The 20,106-nt window shown below is 40.0% G+C and overlaps 1 protein-coding gene across 2 annotated transcripts; it reads right to left on the bottom strand.

Moving 5' to 3' along the window:
* Positions 1–200: 200 nt before the first annotated feature.
* Positions 201–12,970, bottom strand: mapk14a (mitogen-activated protein kinase 14a). Of its 2 annotated transcripts, none has more exons than XM_027288605.1 (12): positions 12,512–12,970; positions 9,835–9,964; positions 9,622–9,680; positions 6,652–6,763; positions 6,149–6,178; positions 5,778–5,825; positions 5,558–5,672; positions 5,389–5,460; positions 4,581–4,660; positions 2,523–2,601; positions 1,553–1,726; positions 201–1,423 (listed from the first exon to the last, which is right to left on the bottom strand). In XM_027288605.1, exons 1-12 carry the CDS (start codon positions 12,628–12,630, stop codon positions 1,359–1,361), a joined length of 1,083 nt encoding a protein of 360 aa, XP_027144406.1. In that variant the 5' UTR covers positions 12,631–12,970; the 3' UTR covers positions 201–1,358. The 2 variants fall into 2 exon arrangements, with proteins under 2 accessions (XP_027144406.1, XP_027144405.1); XM_027288604.1 differs by lacking the exon at positions 4,581–4,660 and adding an exon at positions 4,068–4,147 and having other exon boundaries at positions 12,512–12,969.
* Between the last annotated feature and the right edge of the window lie 7,136 nt (positions 12,971–20,106).

Genomic DNA, 20,106 nt, shown 5'->3' with positions numbered 1-20,106 from the left:
TCCTCCTACAAAATAATTTGCATTGCACTCAAGACTCAAAAGTAAAGTCACTTATCCTGAAACCAGGATAATGTTCATGTTCATGACTCAGTATTTTCTGTTTATCAACCACATCATTAATTCTCTCATGAAATCACAGGATTGGCACAGCTGAAAAAAACAGTATGGGAAATAAAATATCATGATGAAAAAGACACATGTCTCTTAAAAATAAGTCTTTATTTTGTTAAACAAAGGACTGAAGATAGTAGTTACTCTGCGGGACTGAAAATAGTTAAAGGGATCAATCGATTGTTGTTTATAAATACCACCTCCACAAAGTATAAATACATCTGAAATCCCTCTTTTACACATTTAAGCAGTATTTCTATTAAAGGTTTTAGCATGACACTTAAAACCAGTAAACCAACAACACACTCTCGCAAACGCACACAAAGTCTTTAACTATGCACATACTAAAAGTGATTGTTTCATAACATAACGACAAAAAGTCAGATTTAAAAAAATATGGCACAGATATTTACATATTTTTGAGCAGAGCATGTATGTATGAGTTTCTTTTTTTTTTTCCTGTTTAGGTGCCTTGTTGAGGCTCAGATTTTTCTGTGTAGCCACAAGAGTCTCACAGAGCGCCTAAACTATCAAAACAAACATTAAAATGTGTGAAGTTCGGTTGGTGAGCACTACAAAAAGTCAGTGACTACACAGAATAGGCACATTCTCAAATTGTCAAATACCTAAAAACATAAAATCTACCGGCACAGACATGAAACCTTCAAAGTGATCTCATTTTTAAATATAGGAACAATCATGAAGATATATGAATCCAAAAGAATCTTACAAAATACATGGGACCCAGTGCTATATGTGACAGCTTGGCAGGGTAAGTGGTAGGTTAGCATAATCCTTTTTTCAATTGATAGACAAGAAAAGCTTATTCTTAAGTTACTAGATAGAAAATTTTTAAAACACAAAATAGCACAGCTATAGGTCCAGACATTTCAGCATCTCAGTGTCACAGTGATGAGTCGTCCAAGTCTAAATTTTAAAAAATCTGAATATAAAACTATTTCAGCTATTGGCAAGAAGTGACATTTCCCAGCGGCGGACCATCAACATTAGTGGTTCATAAATAAGAATAATGATAACTAGTCAAACTCTTCATTTCTCCTGTGCTGGTAATGATCTCCTTACAAGAGCTAATCATCAAGACAATGTTTTCTTGGTTAATAAAGACTGACGAAGGTTGGAAGGCACTCTGATACAAGTGTGTCTGAGAGTTCATTTAACACTAATACACGTGTTCAAGGTTGTTTCAAATTGTCAGCGGCTGGGGTCAATGCGGGTAGCACGTCTGATTACTCCATGTCATCTTCGTCAAACATAGGTGGCTCAAAACTACACATCTCCTCGTAGGTTAATCCTGCAAGAAATGAGAAAATGTTCAAATGTATATCAAGGTTTATATAACATAATTTAATACCCAAATGAGTCTATATATTTTTCTACATATTCTTTCATATAAGAGTTTCTGTGGAGAATAATGCCGTACGTTTCCACTCTTCGATCTCCAACTCGCGGCTCTCAAAGCTCTGGTCGTATGGCCCGGCCTCGGGCTCGTCGTCCGGGTCATGGTACTGAGCGAAGTAAGGGTGAGCCAGTGCCTCGGCTGCTGTTATCCTCTTGTCTGTGTCCAAAACCAGCATTTTCTCCAGAAGGTCCACAGCTTAAAACATATATCAACATGGATTACCAATTCAGTTCAAAAGTTTGGAATCGCCTGCTACAAAAGGTTGATTCAGTGCGGTCAGATGGCTGAGAGGACTGCTCTATATTTTGCTTATATATTTTTGTCTTTTATGCTTTTAGGTTGCAGAAAGTCCTCTGTACAAATACGTGTGACTTTGTATGAAGGGTTTTGCAACAAGAATTATGTTTTGTAGGTTGAACGTTGGTTCAACCTGACTCACAACTGAAAGGCTAGAAAGAGAAAACACATTTTAAACCTTTTCAGTCTAACTACTGAGTCGACTGCTGAGGGTCCAAACGAGTTCCCAAAGTCTTTAGAGCCCAATTAGAGCCCCACTGTGTGGTTAGATTATGATCGAGGGTCACTTGAACTTTTCTGGACTGGAAAACACTTTCAAAATTGAAGGGTTATTTGCGGGAGTAACTGTTATTACAGTATATTCCCTTGTCACTGTGGACATCAATTAAATAAAAGTTTTAATCTTTTATTTTTTTAGGGCTAAAACTATGACCATTTAGTATCTGTGTCTGTCTGTCTATGCTGTTTTTATCTATGTTAAAAGTAGCCACTATTGAAGGAATGAGGAAAAACATAAATCTCATGTAGAGTTTAGGCCAAAGTTTCAATTTCAATCCATCGTTCCTCACAAAGAAATCCTAAAACCATTGATGTGAATTTTGAAATACATAACTTATTCAAATTAGCAAGGATTGCACTACAACACAATACAACTGATGTTGAGAAAGGCCTGTTTCTATTTCTCTGGTATTACCTTGTGGGTTGGCACCAATGAACACATCAGCAAAGTTCCTCTTGGGCATTTGTGGCAAGGAGCTAATGTAGTTCCTGGCCTGGAAAAATAGATACAGTACATCAAACATCAGCTCCCACATGCAGCAACATGTAGCTCACACTACTATTGCCTTTTTCATAAAGCTTGCATCAATTTGCATACCACTGACTCTGTTCAATGTAGCCACGTGTTCAATTTTTACTGCTCACTTATTATTTATATCTACAGAAGTGACTGTATGGATCACATAATCCTTAATCTATATAAATACTACAAAGAGTGTAAAACGTTTTATGTTGGCATTACAAGCTCAAGCCCTGCAGTGTACAAAAGGCTCACTGTTTGCCTTTCTTACATATTGCCTACAGATTTTCAACCATTTAAATTTTTTTTTATAACAAAACAACCCCAGTTTTAGAGAAATTGCTGAGACAGGTGACCTTTCAGGTAGGTTTTTAGGTCTGTTTGTCTGTTACCACAGAGATTTTAACTGCCTAAAGTGTGTCAAAAACACACACGCCGCTGCTGTTGATGACTATGTGTAGTTTGCAGCAAACATATATCGCATATATAGCCCTGGAGCTGCAAGGAAGAACACTGTGTTGTTTTGAAGCGGTCAGCTGCAAATATTACTTAATATACAATTTATCAGGATTTGTATTGCAGTAATAACTATGCAATAAATGCAAAGATGTTTTTCCTTGAAAGCCAAAAAGAGATGAAAACTGAATAAACTGATGCAGCAACTGATGAGTCAAAAAGATCCTGTAGAATGTGATCTTTTGTGAGGGACTCAACTCCAAAAATGTTGTTATTGGTGTCCCTCACAAAGGAGGAAAGCTTGGGTTGCATCACGTGGAATGAAATATATGTAACACACAAAACACGACACAACCAAACACATAAAAACATGTTGAGAGAAGCAAGAAATGTGCAACAAAAAACAGAAAGAAAAACACAGAATGAAGCATCTTTCACACAGAAAATGCTGTTAGTAACTACTTTAATCACCAACCTCTAGCCTATGTTTAAGCAGGCATGTTTTGTTGTTGTAGAGGTGTTTTAATACTATCTGTGTGAAATGATAAGCACAGAAATGCCTTTACCGCACAAGTTCAATTCCATGCAGCAAGCATTTCAGACACCGCACACGTACAACGACTTAAATGGAAAACTAAAATCTGGTGGTCCCTAGAGGCCGTGCTGATCCTTACAACCCACATGACCAAAGTAGTTTGAGTCAACAGAGCCCAGCACTCTCAGTAGTGTGGCCGTTAACACCTTCAGTGCCTTATCAACTTAAGACAGTTAAATATAGAATAACATAGTTCATTCTTGGCATAGACTATTACCGCTATATGTGGATATTGTCATTTTGGGGGTAACACAGAGGGTAAATACAGGATACTAAGCCAAGAGCTGTGTTACTTTAAAAGCAAAGAAAAGTAGTTACAGCAGATCTGACTGTCCTCCCGCCCTGGTTTGCAGTCTGATCTAAAGAAAGCAACTGTGGATCCTGCTCACCTCATGGCTGGGCATCCTGCTTATTAGAGATGCTGGGGGCGTTCCTGTCAGACGCATTATCTGCTGAAGCTGGTTTATATCTATGAAGCTTGTGTCAAGGGGAGTATAGCGACAGAGCAGAGTTGGTTAAGAAGCTGTTTCTCAGTCTAACACTGTGCAGCTAAACTCTAGATGCACTACACTGTTACGCTGAAAAGCAAACTTCAAGCTTTGAAGCAAAATGTGACACTTTTTTGGCAGATATAGAGGAAAGACACAACATGATACTTTGCATTACGATCAATGAGTGAAAGTCAGAGCTCAGTCCCCTGTGTCATAATCACATTGTGACAAACAAAACCAAATTCACACAATTAAGAGGCAGAAAGCAAGTTTCAAACCCACAAAGCTGAAGCTTGGGAAAACATGCTGTCAGTCAGGTAGGAGATACACCAAGTTATTGCACAGCAAAGTTACAGGTTTGGAGCAGAAAACTGGTTAGAGAAAAAACCTTGCGTAACTTTGTGAACTCACAGAGTCTGAAGATATTTTCATCAAGAGCTCGGGCCCTGGTGTTCCGACGAGCAGCATGATTAGCTTCAACTGATCAATGTCTACCGGCACACGGTAAAGGAAGACCAGATGCTGGACAAGGGAGAACTTGTAATCTGACTGTTAGTCTTCAGCCTTGTTTTGAAACTTAAAAACCATCTGTCATATTAAATATCACTATATTTGCTTCATATTTCACACGAGACACAAAAGTCTGCAGAGAAAAGAAGGCAGAGTGGATGAAACGTAAGCTGGCAAAAAAGGAGGGAAGTGGGTGGCTCTGTTGTACACTTCATTTACAAGCTTGGCTCCTAGTCTGAAAACACTTGCAGGGGGAGAGAAAGATAAACAAAATCTTGAGCACAAACCCTGCAGATTGATAGGCCCATACAAAGACTGGCAGCGGTGCAGGCAGAAAGTGGACCTAAGCCAACAATGCATAATGACTGCGTAGGAAGAGTTAAAGCACGCCAGTGGAAACATTACAGCAATGGGTATGTCAAGCCAGAGGGAAGTACTACCTGTGTTACATTTTTAATATAAAAAGAAAACGCCTCAGGCAGCGTCAAGTTGAAACAAAGAAGCAGAAAAACAGATTTTCATGGGAGGGAATAGAAAAGAAGCGTTGCAGATCAGCTACTACTACTGTGCTGTACAAAACAAAACAAAAACATAAATCATTTCCCCAACCATGTCCGTGTGGGTTTAACCTATTTGATTTGTTATGCAAAATAGTGTGTCAAAGTCTCACCAGCTCTGTACGTACTGTACTTTCAAAAGAAAAGGATACGATCAGTACCAGGAAACAGAGTTCTTCCAGTTAGCAGTTCTGCCATTATACACCCCACTGACCAAATATCCACTGAAACAAAGAGAAGCAGGACAAAATATAAAGAATAATTCTGTTTATCATGAGGTTTTTGGTGCAGAAAGTGACTGGGGAAGATCACGGGATCTACCTGTCATATTGTAGTGCATCCAGTTCAACATGATCTCTGGGGCACGGTACCAGCGGGTGGCCACGTAGCCGGTCATCTCGTCATCAGTGTGCCGTGCCAAACCAAAGTCCAAAATCTGAGAGCAATTGAAGTACAAAAAAAAAAAAAAAAAGCAGAGTTGTTTACAAAATATTCACATTTGTGGACATGGAGTTTTAAATGAGAGCAGCAGTTCACTGACCTTCAGCTCACAGTCTTCATTTACCGCCAGATTACTAGGTTTCAAATCCTGAAGGGAGGAAATTGTGAATAAAGAGTAAACTTCAGTTAAGGTAATGAGCATCATTTTGGACCAACAGTCTGTAATCTTCTGGTGTTCTGGTATAATATTCCTACTTTTCCCGAGTGGAAACAAATCTATACCTTCTTTGTTAACGTTAAAATAAAAAGCATTACCATCATTATCACTATGCAAAAGTAAAGGTCCTGTTTATGACTTTGCTTCCTTTCACAAGGCACAACTCTGCAAAGTGGAAGATGTCATAAACCCTGACAAGCTTTTAATCCAAACAGGGTCAAAGTCACATTTGTCAGATCAAAGTGGGCACTTACTCTATGAATGATGTCTGCTGAGTGGATATACTGGAAAGAGATGGAGGAGAACATGAGCGTTAAATAACATCAGCAGTTTAAAGAGGATCATCTAACATTTTGGGAAATGTGCTTCATCGCTTCCTTGCAAGTTACATGAGAAGATCGTATCTGTCTTTTCAATATGGGCAGGGGTCAGTTAGCTTAGCTTAGCATAAAGACTAGAAACAGAACACAAAATCAGGCTAGCAGCAGCTCTAATGCTCAGTAACTAACACATTATATCATGTTTGTTTAATCTGCACAAAACCCAACGTGAAAAAACTAGAAGTTGTTGTTTTACAGGAGAGTATGTGCAGAATTATTTCTCTTATCGTCACTGTGAGGTTGCCAGGCAACCAGTCTTCAGTCTGTTGTTATGTTAAGCAGATATGAAAGTGGTGTTAACCCTCCTCATCTCACTCTTTGCAAGAAAACAACTCAGATGAACAAACAGTCGTACTACTCCTTTAAAACAAACTCACCTTTAACCCTCTGAGGATCTGGTATATGAGGAACTGCACGTGGTCGTCTGTGAGTTTCTGACATTTCACTATGTTGTTGAGATCTGCCCCCATTAGGTGAGTCACGAGATACCTGCCAATCATAAAAGATTGTCACAGTTCAAATATCAGAAGACACGTCAATGTTTTCTCTTTTCATAAAAAGACAGATGGATACAAATGAACATATTTGCACTTCCAACACATTTTTCTAGAGTTGTTTGCAGTCTGAAACTAATTTCCCATATGGCTGTGAGCTTAAACCGGTTTAGCTGCTACTTCTTTTCACTCTCACTTCTCTCCAGAGGCACAGAGAGGCCAAGCCCTTCACAAATGGAACGTAATTTAACAACAAACCCAGATAAATGGGCTTAATGGGACTGCATCGGTGGATAATTCAAAACTAATCCCAGAGCTGTGTCAAATGCCCAAACAGCACTTATGGAAGTAGGCGAGAGCAGGATGCTACAGTGGCAGTTTGAAAGCCAAAACACACAGAGCCATGTGCTGCTTCGACAGTCTGCTGCTCAACAAATACCCATTTCATGAATACTATTCTATTCACAGACAGCACAGAGAGCTGGGCCTTAAAATAGCACCTGGTTATGCTTGAACTTGTTCTCAGCAGCACACAGGGACACAGAGACTCTCCAAAGTTCACCCGCCTTAGAAAAAAAAAGGGATATAAATAGTGACCTCTGTTTTCCTCTCTCCTATAGAAACAGGAGCATGGCTGGAGTTTTACCACCGCGTTGTGACTCAGACTCAGTCTGTATTTTTAGAGCCAAGAGGGGAACCACACTTACAGCACCTGCATTTATGAGATTCTTCCTGGGTGTCATACTGCATTCAGAACATTTACAATGTACCAGCAGATGTGCAGATAAAGAGACATTTCCTTGCGACAACCATTGACTCAGCATTTATTCTTCAACACGGCGTTAGATAAACTTCATAGCACCAGTTTCTCTTTCCGCTCCACCCACCTATTCCCTCTCCAGCTATTTCTTTTTCCATTCTTCCTTTCTCTCTCTCTCTCTGGAGCCCAGTCTCACAAACATCATACATCTGTGACCTTGAATTGCCTCCAGTCCTGCATAATATTATGTTAATCTGGGAGGATTGTTCTCCATTTCAACTGTAAACACTGCTCAAAGTGGAAGGAAGAAGTTAAAGTTTGTTTCTAACTTCTACTCCTGTAGCACTAACGATGAACATCTGAAAACTAATCAATGCTACAGAGCCAGAGATGATATCTTTTTATTCCAGTGTTCTTCATTATTAAAGCCTGCTGCTTTACATTACCCACAACTGCCCAATGTTCAGGTCAAACATTTGAGTGCATTATGCTAGTTGTTGCTAAGGTAGCCATGTGCTACTACCCTGAAGTGACTCCATACCCCCAGATCTTTCAGGAGACATCACTTAAGGCCAGTTATCAGATTTCACACAGCTCCCTCTGGAGCCACATTTTCCACACATGTAGTAGTACTCTCCTCATGACAGAAAACGGTAAACAGAATTTAATGTGTAAAATCAGTGTTAGTCTTAAAGAAAAAGACAAATTAACAAAGATATCAGCTCTTCCTACAGTCCATTTTAATGTCAAATATGAAAAGGTCATTAGAGACACTGCACGAGAGAGAGAAAGAGAGAGAGAGAGAGAGAGGCTATTCTGGGAGATGACTGAGGAAAAAAGGCAAACTGCAGCACACTACAGTGCATTAGTCCCAGCTGTCAATGTCTGAATCTTCTGACAGCAGACAGCTCTTAATACAGGCGTGAAAGCACCTGAAACACAACCCAGTCAGAGCAGTCAGGGAGCTCGCATATAGTATAGCATGGATGCAGAGTGTTCTTGCAGAAGTCGACCGCCTCACACTTTTAGGCATTTAAATTCTGGCTGAGACTGTATGCATTACTTGGATTTTCCTTACATGCATGTGCATCACGAGGAATGAATTTCAGAGAAGAAGAAAAACAGAGGAACTACTACGTCACACTGCAAATGGCAAACATTCATTTGTGTGTGCGGAAAAACCTGTAATGCAAATACATCCCTGAACACTCGCACAATCAAACAACTTTCTCGTGAACAAAGTTGATTTGCATCAGGAAATTGTTTTAAAATTCTAAAGTAACTAAGCTCAAGCAGTCACTGCAGTTTCCCACGATAGGTTCCGGTCTTGGGAGTTATATTCTCCCCATAATTGTGTGGCCTTCCTCCCACACAAAATGACATGTATGTTAGGTATTAGAAATAATCCTGCCAATGCTGCTGACCAAGGCCTCAGACATGAGATGGATCCCTGGGTGTTTCCGCCTGCTCCAAAATGGTTTGGACGAGTCAAATCTGGAGGAATAACTTTCCATACAGGGGTGTATTAGAAATGACTTCAAAATAGAGGGAGGAAGCGACTCCAAGTATTCAACTGAGACACATTTTTCTGTCGGGACTCTCCGTCATGATTTGATCTTGATACAAGCCGCTCAGTGTGTGCAGAAAAGAGACATTCCACACATGATGGGGGAGCCAATACGTCTGACAACTGACTCACTGTCTAACTGCTCCACTTCCCATTTCTAACAACTTTCAACATCAACAAACAATAACTACCTGTTTTCCAGCTAGGCTAGAGATGTTTCACAAAGCCAGAAATCAGAGAGCAAAGGAAGGAAGCTGCTGGTGAAATAACTCCCAGCCACAGAGTGAATAACTAACACAGCAGACAGTCTAAGAAATGTTCCAGTGTGTTTAGTCAGCTGGCTCATCTCCAGGTGTTTCCCAGCCACAGCTAGCATTGTCTACTTCTGAGAAACTAAAGGCTGCAGTTTGTTAAACAGTTTTTTCCAATTGTCCACACATGTTGCTGAGGTGATCACAAGCCAAAAGGCAAGAGGGGAACTTGGGGTAAAAGTATTTATTTTAAAACAAAAGCACATCCAACTCACACATCAGTGAATTCCTTCAGAGAAGTAGCAGGGGTGAAGACATCTAGGAGGCCAATCACCTGCAAAAAATAAAATATCAATGAGCTGTGAATAAAAAACTGATTAAACTGCAGCAATCATATGAGGCATTACATAAGAAGACACATACAACTTTGTTCTTTGTGGCCGTGCACCATCACACAGAGCAAAAGGAAGAGAAACAAGTTGACTCACATTTTCATGATTCATGTGCTTAAGCAATCGCAGCTCTCTGTACGTTCTCTTGGCATGGATGATGGACTGAAATGGCCGCGAGAGCTTCTTCACAGCTACCTTCAAACCAGTCTTCATATCATATGCAGAGCTGTTAAAACGGAGTGAACAATCATGTAAGTTCAAATGACACAATAACTTTTTAATCAGGGTGAAGTTTTTAAAGAATAAAAACCTACAAAAGGCTGAAAATCTATGGAAAACTTTGAACTAGAAATGAACTTGAGACCACAGAAAGCTTGTCATTTCAAGGCAGATGAGGAAAAAGTGTTTCAGTTCAAAATAGGCCAAGTTTGCACTCAAAACCAAATTAGGTCCAGAAAGAGCTGCCTGGCCGAGAAAAAGGGGCAACATCAGCAAAAAATGTCATCTCTCAGCAGATTGGGAGCAGCCCTGCAGCCTGCACTCTAAAAGGGGGATTGTGTCCAACTCAAACACTTCTCCTGCTCAGCTCACCTAACTGTAGTCACAGTCAGTATACTGCTACCTGTGGAACTGAGAAACCGCTGAGATTACAGCTGTAAATAACGATTATTTTTTATTAGCGATTAATCTGTCAATTATTTTCTCAAGTAATCTTTTAGTTGCGGTCGATAAGATGTCAGAAAGTGGTGACTTGTTTTGTTTACTTCCAGATAATATATACAGTTTACTGTCACAGATGACTAGAGAAACCAGAAAATGCTGAAAACAGAGAATTTGGACATTTGTCTTTGGACATTAAATGATTATCAAACTTGTTGGCAATTAATCAATTTATCGACTAATAACTGCAGCTCTCAATATCACAAGTTGTTGAAGCTGGAATAGCCAATATTTTACATCCATATCATCAAATACAAGTGTCTTTTTGTGCAAATGTGTTAAGCTTTTAAAACATGCACACAATGAAATTATAAACATGGAGGAAAAAGAGAGAAAGACAGAAAGTTGGTGCAGAGTGCTCAAAAATATCAGTTAATATCAGTGAGCAAAGTAGAAAAAAATATACTTCCTAAAGGTTCTGGCAATTATATTTGAATAAAACATGAAGCAACACCAACATTAGCTGCTTTGATCCAAACTTTTCCCACTTTAATAAGTAAATATAGATAATGTAGTGGGTCATCCATTAACCACAGGGTTAGCTATTTGATCCCAGGCTCCTTCTGTCCACATGTTGACACTGATATTGCTCCCAATGGTTACGCCAGTGGCTCGCATGGTCCCTTGTTGCCATCGACGTGTGTGTTATAAGACACCAAATGTAAAGCTCCATATAAATACAGTCCATTTATCAATCCATTTATAAATAATGCTGATGAATGAGTCCATTTCTGATTGAACTAAATTGTTATTAATGTTCAGTATACTGTACATTCAGGTATGTGCCGTCTCCATTGTACAATGTAGTTCAGCTGGACTACCAATTAAATCTGTGCGGTTTCAGTATAAATAAACTGGTCAGAGATTCATCGGATAGAGTTCATTATGTAAGTACTGACAATATAAGGCAGTGTACAGTCTGAATAAAAACAAACAAAAAACAATCACTGTCAGTGCACTGGTGAGCGGACCATAATCTGACCAGCAACAGATAATCCTATTGCCCAGCAACAGCACAGCTGTCCACTTCCATTTGCAAAACAAACATCTGCCCACTAAACAAAGTGTACCGCCGACAATGTTGTGTCCTAGATAGCATCATCACCACCAGACCAAAGCAGAAGGTCAATTCTGAGAGAGCTTATGTTTGTGCCACGAAGCAGCATTAAGGAAATCCACCTTACCGGGAAAGTCAAGTCTTAAAGAAAATAAATAAAGATACATGAGCCCCTGCAAATGTGTTTCTGAACCTATAAGACGAGGAGGCATCAAGATGTATTCATTAAGATTTATTGAAGGAACATTGATATTTTTTATGACCAGACATTTACAGTTGAATCATGCAACTCTTTATTAAGGCTGCAACTTTTAATCATTAAAAACACTCCATAAATATCTCTATTTTTTAATTATAGGCAATTCATTATCATATATCACTCACACACAAGACCATGTGTGTCCTTGCTAATGGAGTTAATGAATACGTTTTGATTTATTAAACTATTCCTTTTGAGTGAACCCTGTAACCTCTAAGCCATCTTCTCATAAATACTAAGATTTATTTTACTCTGAGACAGTAGAAGACAATCAAACGATTTCTGTTAACCTAATCTAGTTGGATTATATCACGTGTTTGGTGGCACTGAGCATCCATAATGTGAATTAAATCTCTTTTTCCAAACACACTAAAGTAACCTCTGGAAACACGATCAGCAGCTACAATGTGCGAGTAATTAGAAAACCTGATTTGTGAGTTAGCTCCTGTATCTGCAGCATGCCCTTTATGCACCGTTTCCTGCTGTGTGAACATAAAAGTTACATAAATATGTTTATTTTAAGTTTTACGGGCGGATACAACGAGATAAGTCAAACAAGGCAACATGTTTTCTTGTTTGAAAGGCACATCGTGGCTCCACCTTGCTAGCCCACAATCAGGACGAGCTAACCTAACTTTAGCCTGTGCAGCGCAGGCCTCGTCTAAATGAATGGAGGTTAAGTTAGGTGACTGGGCTAAACTCTCACAAGTCAGCGAGCGCCTCAAGTAAAAGTTTACCTCACGGATCCGTATGCGCCGGAGCCGACCGGGGACAGGTTCTGATACCTCTCCGGGACTTCCCATATCGTCTTGTTGACGTCCTGTCGGTAAAACTTGGGTCTCTCTTTCTGCGACATTCCTGCAGAACCAACAGCCGACCACCGACTTGACTTTCTGCTCCGAGGTGGGTCCTCCGAGCTCCGTGCAGCCTGCGTTCAACTTTCTCCCCCCAAGAAAAGTTACGAAAAGGGGGAAGCTAGATTAAATATTTGTCGTCCTGAGCTTTAGATAATCTCGAAGGGCTGCCTCCTTGCGAAATGTTGTTTAAAAAAAAAAAAAAGTCCGTCAGCTTAATGCACGTTGTTAAAGTCTTGAAGCTGTTTGTTCCTCCCTGCGCTCGCTCGCAGCTCCCGAGATTTCACCCCGCTTGCAACACGTCATGAAGTCTCGCGAGAACAGGAACGAGACAGCCGAGCGACACAAACTGAAACCTTATAACCTTATAACCGTAGACATATATACATAGACGCCGCATTGAGCGCTGAATCGTACGTCGACGTCGCCGCCATATTGGATAAGGCAGAGCTGCCCGTAAACTAATACAAGGAAATGGACTGAACTTCATAAAGCGCCTTTCTACAAAGTTCTTCAAGTTAATGTCTCTTATACACCCATTCACACACATACTAATATATCTGGGAAACAAACAGGCACCAAAAACAACGTATGTAACTTTTAAAGTGATGATTATAAATGTTTACTCCTTATGTAAGCACCAAACCAACGTATGTATTTTTGTGTTTACAGCCACTAATGTGTGTAACACTATAACTGTGATGATAAATATTGAAATATTTATATTTAACATTTAATATGTGTCTATAATAAGAAGATCCTGAAATGTAGATGTGACATGAGGGTTTCTGAATAAAGAGCACTAAGGTGTACATTACACATGAACATATATACATACATATAGTATACACACACACACACACACACACATACATACATAATACACACACCACATATATTATACAAACAACACACATATATAACACACATAGTATATATGTATACACACACATATAATTAAGATACACACACTATATTATATAGATCCGTCATGTGTACACACTCTGCCTTCTGGTTAGATGCTAACTGCATTTTTTTAATTGTCTATGATGTGTTACTTGTGGCAATGAAGAATAAAGTTGAATCTAATCTAAAATAAAATGAAGTGGTTAGTTTCATTATAGAAGCAGTGATTAAACACACGGCGTTCATCAGTAACTTTTAGAAGTTGATGACTTTTGCTGAGATGTCAATAAAACGTTCTCAAGCATGCATACTGCAACTTTAACAATCCATGTTTATATAGATAGGTATGATGTATAATCTACATCTACCTGCATATATATATATATATTATATAATAGATAGATACGATAATTATATAGATAGCATAGATATAGATATAGCAGCGTGTTGTGTGTGGGTGTGCGAAAGTTAAAACCCTTGGAAAAGAACCCTTTTGCACACCCTTTTCCGTGTGTTTGCCACTCTGGCAACTCAAGGGTGTTCAGTTTGGCAATGTGGGCAAGCCCTCCAGTTTAGTGGAAGACATACACAAATAATGACTCAGCACAAAATGGTGGTTGTTCAATCCCTTCCAACTGTGTTTCTTTGAATTGGCCCCCCCAGAAAAAAACAACATCCTCAGAAACCCAATCTCAGCCGGACAAAAAACTGACAGATCAAGCCACTTTGAACAGCTTTGTGCCCGACTGGACGGGCGAATAAACGCTCAGCTGACGCTGCGCAGACCTTTACAGCGCCCTCAGAAGGAATCATCAGCCCCTCCTTTTTTTTAGTGTGGCAAGGGGTAGCTCTGTCAAAGGATGTGGGTAACAGCATAGTCAACCAACTACCACGGCACACAATCACATGACGCTTTGTTAAAATTTGCCGAACAACAAACCCTGAGATTACACCAGTGCATTGTCCACAAGACACCACCAAAGCGGGGTTGGTAGATAGCTATGGTCACACACGAAAGACAGGAATGTTGGCAAAAGGGGGATGGAAGCTTTCATTTTCTTCTGCTGCTGAGAGAGGACACTCAAAAGCAGACAGGGCCATGGTCTCATCTGTTGCGGCCACATTTCCTGATGTGCTTGAGACACAACAACGAACACCGCACAATCAGATGTCCGGAAGATGGCCTGAAAACTGGCTGGCTGAGGGATTGGGTTAAGTCCAGCCCCCTAAAAAACACATAGAAAACACTGTATTTACATAGGCAGTTACACCAGATAATACTACATAGAAACAAACACGAAGCAAAAAAAATTCTGAAATCCCACCTGTGCCCGATGGAATTAAATAGGAGCTCCAAGTGATCCTGGCTAAAAGCGGTAGGTGCAGACATACCGCTGACGTTGAAGCTGTTTCGGAATCATGACATCAGGGTGGTCATGTTGATGAATGAATCCCATGAAGAATAGTACCTTTAAAAGGAAATGTCTTGTCAGTATAATCATGGCAAACCAAAACATCAAGATAGCACTATGGGATTTTGTTCAGTTTATGATGTTAAAGCAACGAGAAACAGTATTTAACAGAAATGGGGAAAGCTTGAGAACAACCTTGCATATACGTAACCATTATAACACCACGTAAGAAATGAAAACACGAAGGTGGAAGCAGACAGAAACAAAACAGAGACTGCAAAAACTTGAAACAGAGAAAAAGCATCAATATAAACTTATGATGCAGCATATGGAACAAGAGAACAGAATAGGACTGGGCAATATATCCATAATAATCAAGATCAAATTAAGGCAACCCTAGTCCCATCCCTTCAATATTCTCTCTATATCAATAGAGGTATTGATCAAAATTACATTGAATTATTTGTCCGGCAGCCTAGAACGAACATCATATGAACTTGATGTCATAAAATTATGAACTCTTTATGCAAACAAAAGCTTCAGTATTTCCTAAAAAACCACCCCTCTTTGATCGGTGAAGGGGGGTGGCAATCTTTCATCACCAAACTCATCAGTATTCCCCTGCCTCTCCCAAGAAACTCAACACTCTCTCTGCCCAAGTCAAGAACCAGGGGAGCTTTAACCCTTTGGCATGGGGATTGGCGGCTGTTCATTATATCAAGAGCCTGGTCAATTATCTAAAAGCAAATGTGATACACATTTTTACAACAATTTTTGCCAAGTCCTGGTTTGTGTGTATGTTAGTAGTAGTATTATGTCAGTATCACCCTCATGAAAACTGCAGGCTGGTGCTTCACACAGTGTTGAAACTGTGCATAGCCAGGTCCCTCAGCGGGCGCAAGAGCCACTGTGGACAGAGCGACTCAGTTTCTGTGCAGCCAGGACACCTTCATCTTCTGTGATTGAAATCCACATGCTTGTCCGTTACTCGCTGTTGCAGCGTGCAATCTATCTTTTTTTTGGACATCATTCAGATGAAGGATGTATTTCCCCAGTTGATCTGGCCACTGGTGCTGGTTAATGGACTGTAAGCCTGCCAGCATATTCCGTGCCACTTCAACACTGTGGCAAGCATCATCATCACAAAACTTCTACCAGTCAGTGGATGTGGAAAGAATGTTTTTTAAGGGCTCAACCGGGTTTCCCTTTAAGCTTGGCACCCAGTAAGGTTGCAACTGCGGACAATTGGGGGCATGCCATCCATTGGTGACACATACCACTCTTAAGGCCGCACTAGGCAGTTTTCCTCCTCCACGCATGAAAAGCAGAACCGCCTGAGTCGCGGTGACAGGCAACTTGGGGTCAATAGTAGGCATTGGGGGCTCAGTGCCTTGAAGCCTACCACCATAAAAACAAGAAGAGGCCCTCAAGTGGCAACATCTGTCTCATTCAAACCATCCCCCTATCCACAAATCCAGACATTGTCTGGGTATGTGGGTGTACTGACATGTTTCTAATGGCCATGGCAATCCAACATGAGACACAACACAACCATATTTAGCGTGGGTCTTTCCTCTTGTCTTCCTCGTCAACATGTCCAGCATCATCATGTTAGGCCAGGCTTGCATCCACAGAGCTCATAACCTTGGAAAAGCAGTCATTTAATATGGGTGGCCCCTTGATCAGGAATGTTTTTTTTTTTTTTTTTTTTGGCTGATCAATAATCACTGGAAGCAGTATGGGCGATGTTAATAATGCCATGTGTAGTTGGTCCCCCTTTCAATCTGTCGATCATAACAGGATGAAATAATGTGCACAGTGAACGGAATGTATGGAAAAAAGGTTTCAGAATAATATGAACAAATACATTTGGCAATGTAGGTGGATGTGGGAGGTTGATATTAAGAGTCTCCCTCAATAGCTGTAGCCTTTGGGCCATGTAGTGGAGAGTGATGGCAACTCCTCTGGCTGTGGTGTACTCGTGGCTCCTGTTTTGACAGGAGGTGGAATTGAAGATCGTGAAATTCAATAGCACAGGCCAAATTAAGTAATACCATTGAAATCACTAGGAAGTCGAAAAAAAAATCAAATCTGATTATTATTATGATTAAGTACCTGAGGATATAGCGAGCTGCTCTTTCAACGCTTCATTTTTAGTTTCCTTCAACCTGAGATCTGCCGAAGACCACTCACAGTGTTCTTTGCCCTCCTCTCGCTGTCCTGGCGCGTTCTCCTCTCTCTTTTCAGATCTCCACCCTCCACCTCTCCACCTTCCCTGAGCTGCCCTCATCATCATGTGATGAAGGCAGAGCATAGAGTGGTTCTAGTACAAACAAGGATGAAAATATATTATAAATCCTGTTTATATATATACAGTAATATATATATAGATTATATATAGTATATAATGCATGGGGGTTGGGGGTTACAAAGGTTTAATAATAATCATCATATCATCATAATGCTCACAGCTGTTTGAGGCAATAGCGCAGCTCTTATTACTCAACATCATTGGGCAGGTGCTTGGACCTCTTGGACAAGCTCGGAACATTCCAGTACAGGGTGCTCCTGTGCTGCTGTGAGGTCTGAGACGAGTCCTGGTACCACAGGGCTAAAGCGAAGGAATAACATATAGAAAATGATCTCACAGTGTAGTAACAAACATCACTGAATCTTCCCATGCAGAAAAAGGAAAAACATCTCTGTACAGTGTATATTGGAATTGTGGTATCTTACAAGCATAGTGATCACCTACCCTGTGGAGAGGAGCCTGGGGAACGAAAGACTGAAGGACAGCGTCCAGCGCTGATCCTGACTGTCTGACCTTCCTGTCAAAATCTCCGGCTGAAATGCGCACTGCAGAGCACGGATGATGGACGAGCAGAAAAGCTTCCTTCTGAAGCTGTTTCCCATTTTCTTTTTTCAGCTCCTTTATCGTTGGGAAAACCTACATAGAAATCAGATCAATCATCAGAGAAGTTACTTCGGGCCAATTAGTTAAATAGGAAAGAGTTTCTTGGTTGTTTGGTTTCAACCCGCGGGCCAATTCACAGTATATGCGCGGACTCATAGTAATTAGAACACAAAGTCAGCAAATTCTGTTCGTAAAATACGTTATAATAAATGGCCAAATACAATCAAAAGTAAGCTTTCATTCTTACCTGTGAAAGGTAATACCATGACCATCTGTTTTGTACGTAGAACCGCTTGGTAAACAATTCCACGCAAGCACATGAAGTAGGCATCTTCTCCGTTCGCTCCCTATTCTCCGACCGCTCGACTTTGCCCGAACCAATATGGCGGCTCCGTTTACGTACGATTCAGCGCTCAATGCGGCGTCTATGTATATATGTCTATGTTTATAACCATAGCATTAAACATAGACATATATACAGAGACGCCGCATTGAGCGCTGAATCGTACGTCGACGTGCCGCCATATTGGATAGGCAGAGCTGCCCGTAAACTAATACAAGGAAATGGACCTGAACTTCATAAAGCGCCTTTCTACAAAGTTCTTCAAGTTAATGTCTCTTATACACCCATCACACACATACTAATATATCTGGGAACAACAGGCACCAAAAACAACGTATGTAACTTTAAAGTGATGATTATAAAGTTTTACTCCTATGTAAGCACCAACCCAACGTAGTGTTTTTGTGTTTACAGCCACTAATGTGTGTAACCTATAACGTGATGTAATTTGAAATATTTATATTTCTTTATATGTGTCTTAAGGATCCTGAATGTAGATGGGCTGAGGGTTCTGATAAGAGCACTAGGGGTACATTACACATGAACATATTACATACATATAGTAACACACACACACCACACACACACACACACACACATAATATATATATATAATATGTGTGTGTGTGTGTGTGTGTTGTTGTTAGTGTGTGTTACTAATATTATATGTATTTATATAGATATAGAATGTGTACTATATGTATGTACATATGTTCACGTGTAATGTACACGTTAGTGCTCTTTATTCAAAAAACCCTGATGTGCTAGCAAATAACATTAGCATGTTTACCATTATCAGTTAGCGGTGACACGATAGCAATTATCATTAGCCTGTTAATATTAGCATGTTACCATTAATATGTTAACTTTGATGCGCTATAGCATTAACATTAAGCATGTTAGCATTAGCATGTTACCATTAACATGTTAGCGCTGATGCGGTGACGCGCTAGCAATTAGCATGTTAACATTAGCATGTATTTCATTCTTAATGGCTAATGCTAATTAGCATTAGCATGTTAGCATTAGCATGTTAACATTAGCATGTATTTATTCTTAGTGGTTAATGCTAATTAACATTAGCATGTTAGCATTAGCCTTTTGCAATTACAATGTATTTAATTCCTAGTGGTTAATGTTAATGCACAAATTTTAGTTAGCCCGCTAGCTGCTCGCTACTCTGTGTGTCATTTTAGACAGATAAGTTCCAATTAAGTGCCAAAACTGCTAAGATGGCCGCCGCTCGGCTTCTCCCCCCTCTCCTCCTTCAGGCAGGCTTGAGGTTGCCAAGCAACCAGGACCTAATCAGCTCTTTCAGGCACACTTAATAATAAAATTGTAAACAATGGCTGTGATATGTCTCCTTTCATTTTGTGTGATTTTTTTTTTTAAAGGTGTGCTTCCGATGTTCTCGCAAACTCCTGAAACAAGTTGAGTCACCTGAAACAGGTTAGTGTCTCACCCTGCAGCACGCCCCAAGTACAGTTGTGTTCATTAATAAATTATCAGCTATAGTTCATGCAGCATTTTAATTTAACGCATAGACCAATTGACTCTGTAAAATGATAGGTAGTGAAAGTTCATGTTATGTCTAATGTATTCAGTGCTGATCTCGGAATAGTGGCCAGTGCTGTGTGATCGTATGGGGTGGAGGAGAAGCTCGGGGTCACTGAAGATGATGTTTGATAACAGAGAGAGGCAGCTGAACACTTGTAAGTAAAAGCTGTGGCAAAGTCTAGCAGATTCTATCATATGGCAGCAAAGCTTCTTAGCCTACATATATTGACTAATTCACTGGTAAAAAAATTGAACATTGCGTTGGAAAGTCGGTCCAGGCTGAATGCTAAATAAAAATAAAAATAAAAAGGATCCGAGCTGAAAGAAGAAATGGATTAATAGGAAG

The sequence above is a fragment of the Larimichthys crocea genome, chromosome XV, assembly GCF_000972845.2.
Source record: "Larimichthys crocea isolate SSNF chromosome XV, L_crocea_2.0, whole genome shotgun sequence".
Taxonomy (NCBI): Eukaryota; Metazoa; Chordata; class Actinopteri; family Sciaenidae; genus Larimichthys; species Larimichthys crocea.
Note: the sequence above shows the minus strand (reverse complement) of the source record. Positions and strands in the feature narration are given on the sequence as shown.

What these genes read in the sequence shown, in the direction of transcription:
- mapk14a (XM_027288605.1), bottom strand. Translation starts at nt 12,630, where the DNA reads ATGTCGCAGAAAGAGAGACCCAAGTTTTACCGACAGGACGTCAACAAG. An exon ending in GGCGCATACGGATCCGTGAG is followed by an intron (nt 9,965 to 12,511) that starts GTAAACTTTTAC and finishes CCGTTTTAACAG; the next exon opens with CTCTGCATATGATATGAAGA. An exon ending in CTGAAGGAATTCACTGATGT is followed by an intron (nt 6,764 to 9,621) that starts GTGAGTTGGATG and finishes TATGATTGGCAG; the next exon opens with GTATCTCGTGACTCACCTAA.